The sequence below is a fragment of the Antrostomus carolinensis genome, unplaced genomic scaffold, assembly GCF_000700745.2.
Source record: "Antrostomus carolinensis isolate BGI_N321 unplaced genomic scaffold, ASM70074v2 scaffold27857, whole genome shotgun sequence".
Lineage (NCBI taxonomy): Eukaryota > Metazoa > Chordata > Aves > Caprimulgiformes > Caprimulgidae > Antrostomus > Antrostomus carolinensis.
In genome coordinates, this window is record NW_010329911.1 from 1 (window position 1) to 7,668 (window position 7,668).

Sequence of the window (7,668 nt, forward strand, 5' to 3'; positions counted from 1 at the left end):
GGTGGGGGGGGTGGGGCAGGGAATATTTTCAGTACTGCCAGCTCCTCTGGCAATAGAAAGTCCTATACAATTCCATGTTCAAACTAAAAGATCTCTTTTTTTAAAAAACATCTAGAAGGAGTTTCAGGGTCTTGGTGAAGCAAGACTATTCTCTGGAGCCTCTAGGTCAGTTCTCTCTGTTTCCTTGGCCTGGTAAACTCAGAATTAATTTTCTTGCTTCTCTGCTGTCAGCTCTTGTTTGTGCTAGGCTGTTCAGATTCTGCTTCAAGTATTTGTGGTGGAGGAGGTGGCCTTGCAGTGGAAAGTAAGCTTCCCCATCCACAGATAACTTGTGTGCTAATCATATTGGTCAAATGAATGTACTAAACATGAGATCCAAAGCCTGTGCTAGATTCCTTGCTTCAGTCACTTATGCTTTTACTGGTGCTATCAGCAAATTAGAAATCTTCCTGCACTGAGAAAGTCATCTTCATCTACAAGAAAATTGGCACCTAGATTCTACAGAAACTCTTAGGACTCTAGGAGGTAATAAGGCTTGGAATTTTAAATAAATTAAAAAAATAAAGGTCCAAGTAAGGTAATAAGTAGAATGAAATTCTATTTAAAAATGAACTAAATATATGTAAACCACTTAAAATATGAAGTCTTACTGAGTAACCATTAATATTAAAGAACATGAGTGTGACTTTATGAAATAATAAACTATTTTTCGTAAGCTTTAGAAGAAAACTGTAGCCTTAATTTGTAAGACTTTAGTAGGGAAAAACTTGAAATACTGAAATAATTCCAGTATCACATGGCACAGTTCCATACTACAACAAACTGGGTGTTAATCTTGATGTGTGCGCTTCTCAGGGGTTTGAATTAAAAAATAATCTACAAGGAACCTCCAAGTAACTTTTGTTTATTTTTAAAACTAAGATTAAAACAGACAAACAAACTGATTTTTCTCAAGAAACAGTTCTGTGAAATATTTAGGTAGGAAGTCTTTGGATCTCCATGCTCAAAATATTACTTCTCCTAAGAAGCTGCAGCTGTTTGTTCTACGGGTACCAGCTGAGGCTGTGTTCTGTGTAATTTTGACATGAGCTGGGAGAAAGGGGGAAAAGTAATTCCAAACTGTTCCTCTCCTGCAGGATGTGAAAACTCTTTGGAGAAAACTTACCTTTAGAACCTTGAGCTACATGAGAACATTCACTTCCACATGCTGCTGTTCAAAGGAATGACGTGATTAAATCAATGAATGGAAGTCAGATTTTAAAAAGGCATATGCAAACGTTTGTAGTGGAGAGAGCTGAACTGACTCGAATTCTGGTCCTCCACATTTTTTTTTTTCAGCCTTGGAGGAACCAGTTGTATGGAAACACAGTTATTGACTCATATCCAGCCTGCAGTGCAGAGAACTTTAAAAGGTGAAGTATGTAAAACCAGTGCTTACAAAATGCTTGGATTTTTTTTCCCAAAGGAGGTATCTTAAGTGAAGTTATAAGTAGTTTAGAACAATGTTCATAGGCAAATTACCAAAAAGGAAGCCATAGAAAACACACCATGTTAAATCCTTCTGATCTGAGCTTGAGAGGAGGTGTCCTGAGAAGCAAGTACCCCTGCTGCATGAACACAGGCTGACAATTGATTTGGGGCCAAGTGAAGATCCCTGCCCTAAGAACACTCAGCTGTGTGTAACATCATCCTTTTACAAGACAACAGGCTTGCTGTGATTATGGAACATCATTAAACAGTTCACTTGTCCTGGAAGGTGTGTTTCTTTTCAAACCATACAACAGTTAACTGCAGACTGTTGTGCTTTTTAATACTCAATTCTGGAGCAAAGAGGCTGTGTGGAAGCAGCATTTTATGGGGTGTTGTTGCCTGGTCTCCTATATGTGGGCAGATTTAGGATATTACCAATTGACAGGTGGGAGATTTGGTTTTAAAGCCCCTCACTGGTTGGACTTCTCTTCCCAAGAATGTGAGCAAATTTTTGTACTGAAAAGACAGAAGGCATCTGCCTCTTATTAGTACCTCAAGATCTGCTGCCATCAGGAAGCATGTCTCCAGGGGCTGATCTAGATCTCTTTTTCAGTGTGGGCAAGAATCACTAATGCAACACAGTGAGTGCAGACTTTCAGTAGCAGGGCTTGCAGGAGGACACCTGACAGCAGGTCAGTGGGCAATGGAGAGGAACAGTTGCTGCTATTGAGTGATGACACTGCTGAAAAGAAGGAGAGAGGAGAAAAAAAAAGGAGAAAAAGGATGATGATCTTCCATCCTCATTGTTTTTTCAGGGGTCAAAAGTGTTATCAGCACAGATCTTGCTAAAGCTCCTGCAAGCAGTTCAAGCGTGCCCTGAGTAGGAACCATGCTGCAGCATGTCCCAAACAGTGCATCCCTTGCAAATGGTAATAGATTTTGACACTTAGTGAGCTAAAATGTCTGCTCTGACCCTTGGCTAGCACAGAACCTGCAAAGCAGGAGAGCGGGTTGTGCTAGGGTACCGGTGCACGGCATGTCAGAGTAGTGAGGCAAATGTATTCCTTTCTCAAAGAAGGTGACATTACCCCATGTTATTATATGAAAAGAACCATAATTATGAAGCATTTCTGGATGTTTCATCTAGATTTATTGTATTCAAAAAAGCTCAATTATACCAATGCAAGTAGTGACAGAAATGAAGTATAGTGTCTGATTATATATCTTGTATACTGAATTAGAACAATTAGGAGATTGGAAGCGAGCTGCTAAAATTCTCTTACAAGACCTCCCACATCTTCGAGCTTCTCTGTGATGGCAAAGCATCTGTAGGAAGAGGAGGAATTCCACAGTGCAGAGAGGTTTGGAGCAGGTGGGTGGTTAGCCCACACGAGAATAGACATGACACTGCTTTGAGGGGTCACTCTTCTGCACCACGTCATAGTCACAGCTTTCCTTGTTGAATACAACTTTACAGTTCTCTTTGTCGTAAGCAACAGGAGTATGAAAGCTGTCATTGGCAAAGAGAAAGCAAATTTTAGATTAAGAGCAATAAAAGATTCAATACTTCAGTGGTTCAGTGATTTTGGCTTGAACTAATGCTGAGTGAGATATCTCTGAAATCATGGCTAAGACCAGCCTAGCTAGCTTGAGTGCCACACAGCCTCAGCTTCATGGGCCCCAAATGATTATAGAATCATAGAATCATAGAATGGTTTGGGTTGGAATGGATCTTGGAACTTAAAGATCATCTAGTTTTGAATCCCATGCCATGGCAGGGACACCTTCCAGTAGACAAGGCCACTCAAAGCCTCATCCAACCTGGCCTTGAATACTTCCAGGGAGGGGGCAGACACAACTTCTCTGGGCAACCTGTTCCAGTGTCTGACCACCCTCACAGTGGAGAATTTCTTCCTAATATCTAATCTAAACCTACCCTCTTCCAGTTTAAAGCCATTACCCCTTATCCCATCACTTCCTGCCCTTGTAAAAAGTTCCTCCCCAGCTTTCTTGTCTCACTGCACTGTGCTGTGTAGATGTACCAGTGTGCTCAGCACTAGCATAGGAATTTCTAGTGCAGCACTCTACAGTGTGACATAAGCAGGGTCATCATATGTTTTATCTCTATTCTATTAATTTTTCATTATTGCCAGTTTGCTTAGAAGGTGGTAGCTCTTTCCTGATAGATTGAGACATCTGAGCAAAGGCAGTGATCATAATCAAGCTATTTTGGCCCTTCGAGAAGGTAGGATGAGAGGAATGGAGGATGTTGGAGATAGATACTTCAGAGCAGAGCTTTGTTACTCTAGTGTCAGAATATTCACTGGAGAAAAGTGCTTCCTGCAAGAGATTCAGATAATCATAAGCTCTTTAGAGGAGCTTCACTTAAGTCCCTTTTGGAATTAATTACTTCCTACTCCTACTTTCCTTGCTGAAGGAAAGACTTAACTGTGATATAAGGGAGGTTCATGAGTTCCTCAAAATTAAAGGCAAGCACTAACTGGATGTATCTGGAAGGGCCTGTGTCCACTCCCAGTCAGCAGAAAATGAGCTAAGGTAAACACAGGCAAGGATCTAACTGATCAAGAGCTATCTGTGGCTTGCCCTGGCTCTGTGACATGGGTGAGGAGTGGCTTTCTTTCTTAGAAACTCATTCATTCCCAGCATATGTAAAGCTCTCGTCTTCCTGTGGGCAATGATGGTACCAAGAAGTTCAAACTCACAGGGAGCAGCAACGCATTTCATTTTGGCTGCAGCTGCATCTCAAGCAATTTTCTGTCCTTGCGATCTCTCCAAAGGGGTATAGTTTTCCATCCAGGATACAGCCTGCATAAAGCAGCAGCAAAACAAAACATGTTCTTTAAGCTTCAACATAAAGGCTGAGAAGTTTAAAAATTATTTAAAGTTTTCTGAAAATGTTTTTCTTGGCAATAGTAAAGTAGAAGTAATTCTGTGTTTCTGGGTTACTACCTGGACTATTTTGAGAGCCTGAGCTTGTTTCTTCTTCACTTGTTAAAGACAGTTTCAGTGTGACAGATCTGGGCTGAAAGTGAGCAACCAAACAGCCAGGTCTGCCATCTGGCACCAGACTTTTTTCAGGACTACTCTCAACTCCTGCATCAGCTCCATGTACTGGAATAGCAATAGCAACCTACCACCAATACCAATAATATTACTGCAACTGTACCCAGTCCAGGGGAAGACAGTTTTTCCCTACTTTTGGCAACTTGGTGCTGGAACCTCCTATTTGTGCTTTCTAACATCTCCCCCCTCCCTTGTATTTTGAGCCCTTCCTGGCAGCTCCACATAGAGCCAAGCTGTAACAGAACAATGAAGTGAGAGGACCTTTCCTGTTCTTACCTTTCTCGGCCTCTCCTGGTTTGTTCAATTTAGAAAAGCAGTATGCATCACCCAGTGTCACTATGATGCCCATTGCAACCAGGAAAGCTAGAAAGCTCTTCTGCAAAAGAGACACAGAGCCCACAGCATGAATTTAATTCCACTTTGATTATCTTTGTTTTCAAAAGCTAAGCTATTGAACCCGGCGCAAAAATCAGAAATAACCTTATGTGTACATTAAAATGTTGGAAAAGAGCACTCCAGATATTTCACTGCATTGATGATTTTTTCCTTCAGGTGGGAAGAGACAAAATGATATGATGTAAATGTGTCGGCAGCATCACTCCCTTCTGAAACCCAATCTCTAGAAATCACAAAAAGCTTCAATAGTGTTATATGCTTGAAAGCCCTGTCAGATTCTTATTAGTGCTTTATTTATTGCCTTTGAGCCAGGCTTAGCAATGTCTGTATAGCACCTCACCGCACTTTTGGGTACAGCAATTTATCCAAATTTGGCAATGGAGAGGAGATCTCAGGCCTAATTTTATTCCAGTAAGTTTTTTGAAATAGGTGGCTGTGTAGAGAACAGAGACACAAATTTTGTCTTGGGGCAAAATTCCTCCTGCTGTACATTCTGTTCTAGCAGTGCATGAATCGCCTTATCAAACCATGTACACACAGGTCTGGACGTGTCACAGTACACCCTTCCTTTTGCCTAGCGGTGACAGCAGCTAAATATCTGTAAAAGCTCTTCAGAGATGTCTGCTGGGACCTGCTGAATAACCAGGACTTTTTTGAAAATGCCTGCATAACTTTGTAATGGTAGTTGTACTGAAGTAGGGAGACTGGAGAAGCGTGAGATAGCACAGGGTTATTTTGATACGTTGCTCAAGCTGGATAATTTGAGGCAAAAGTCTTGAGAAGTCTTGAGACAGAAGCAATGGGGGAAATTATTTAAATTTTCTTGATAGCAATTGCAAATTAACATGAGAGGATTTTAAAATGAGTAGGCCTTTCCAAGTTACTGTTCTGAACTCCAGAGGCTGTTGGTACTTGAAAGTGAGGCTTAAAATAGTAGTTTCTAGGCAGCTCTGCTATCTACCTTGGGTTACTTGAATCATGAATGTAAAAAAACACTGAAAGGTCCTGAACCTTAGGCAGATGGTAAGCCAAGGGCAATCTCCTCTGTCTGCTGTGGGAAAAAAAAATGGTATTTTAATCCTTGATTCACTGCTTTCTTACAGGGCTGAGGGACATTTATGGTGTAGTGAAAGGGAGGAGAGTCTATGCAGTGGTCTGGGAAGGGTGTAGCGCTTAATTTTCATAGTATCACAGAATCACAGAATGTTAGGTCTGTGATTTGGAGTTCCTGAGGCTTTGGGGTAGAATAGAGCCAGTTGCCATGCTAAGAGCTATAGCCAGAATAAGAGAAGTTAAAAAGAAAGATTGAAACTCTTAAGCTGTGCTATTCTGTGGTGCCTGGACAAAGGAAAACTGTCTAAGCAACTCCTGTTCTGTAAAGTTGTAGGGTGTAATATTGCAGCTGGTCTCTGCTGAGGCTCCACAGGCATGGATCGGTGGGGCTATCTGTGCTGTGCAGCTATCTGGGGCTTTGTGAGCTCAGGGACTAACATGGCTTTCCACAGAGGATCTCAACATGCTTGGGATACTTCTTGCTGCATATTAGTCATCCATCCATCTTGAGTTTGGTGGTGGCTTTCCTCTAAACTGGTTCAGGTGTTTGCAACAGCACAGGCCAGTTTTACCAGAGGTCTTACTGCTGTCACTCATGTCCACGAGAAAGACTAAAATCCTTCTTTTGCTGTGCTGGGCTGCCTTCTGTGAATGTTTTATCCTTTGTTTGCTCCAACTTTTGTCCTTATCTTGCTATTCCTAGAAATGCCAGTCAGATGAACTTGGGCATGCTCCTCTCTCTAAGGACCAAAGTTCTGAACCTTCCACTGAATCTAAACAGAAACAGAACAGCAAGTCTGTGGTGTCTAATTGCTGTCTGAACTGGCTTTATGCTGGAACAACGAAAGGATACATCAGCTGAGCAACAGATAGCAGCAAAGGGCCCTCATGTAAATAGGCTGAGCACAGAGGGTACGAAACAGGCAAGAAAGCACTGGCAGAAACAGGATCTTTTATTAGAAATAGCAGAGATTATTGTTACACTGATGCCAAGAGCTCTTAGTTAAATATCTGAGTTGTGTTGTTCTGTGAGCAAGGCACTTCAAGGAATCTCCCTCCCTACCCCCCCCATCCTGTTTACTCCCTGATGAATTAATGTGAAATGAGATACCATACCACTTTGTTCAACAAGTCTTGTCTGAACATAGACAAGCCCTCAGGAAAGCTTAGGCAGAGAAAGGAGGAAATTTTAATTTCTCAATTTATTTTAAAAATCTACACATATTACAGAAACTATATCCTTTTCTGTAAAACATATGCAATTCCTGAGATTCTCATCAAAGTTAGTAATTTATATCTATACCTTTGGAGATTATGTGAGCATAAATTAGAAGAAAACTGGACCATAGGGCTTTGTCTATCTATTTAGCATTACTACCTAACTGTTGATTCAGATTCTGCAAACACATTTGGAGGCTTGAAGAGCTGAAACAGGACATAACTTGATAGATCAAAAGAGAAATGCAGATAAAATACACTTTTCATTGTAAAGGGACTATATTTTAAACTGTATTTCACACCTATAGGTTTTAAAAGTATGGTCCTAAATGTTTACAAAATTCTGAATATTTTCACAAACATTTCTGAGAAAAGGAAAACAACAAGTGAAAGACCAAGAGATATATATGTACAGTTTCTTGCAAAGAATTACAAAACAAAGAACAA

At 40.9% G+C, this 7,668-nt stretch overlaps 1 protein-coding gene across 1 annotated transcript; it reads right to left on the reverse strand.

Moving 5' to 3' along the window:
* Positions 1–2,850: 2,850 nt before the first annotated feature.
* On the reverse strand, positions 2,851–7,281 carry LOC104528687 (beta-microseminoprotein). The gene is made up of 4 exons (XM_010172765.2): positions 7,258–7,281; positions 4,831–4,930; positions 4,194–4,296; positions 2,851–2,980 (listed from the first exon to the last, which is right to left on the reverse strand). Exons 1-4 carry the CDS (start codon positions 7,279–7,281, stop codon positions 2,851–2,853), a joined length of 357 nt encoding a protein of 118 aa, XP_010171067.2.
* Positions 7,282–7,668: the final 387 nt, after the last annotated feature.

Coding starts and splice junctions, on each gene's coding strand:
- LOC104528687 (XM_010172765.2), bottom strand. CDS start 7,281: ATGAGAATCTCAGGAATTGCATAT. Junction 4,297..4,830: donor ACCAGGAGAGGCCGAGAAAG/GTAAGAACAGGA, acceptor TGCTTTATGCAG/GCTGTATCCTGGATGGAAAA. Junction 2,981..4,193: donor GAAATGCGTTGCTGCTCCCT/GTGAGTTTGAAC, acceptor TGCCAATGACAG/CTTTCATACTCCTGTTGCTT.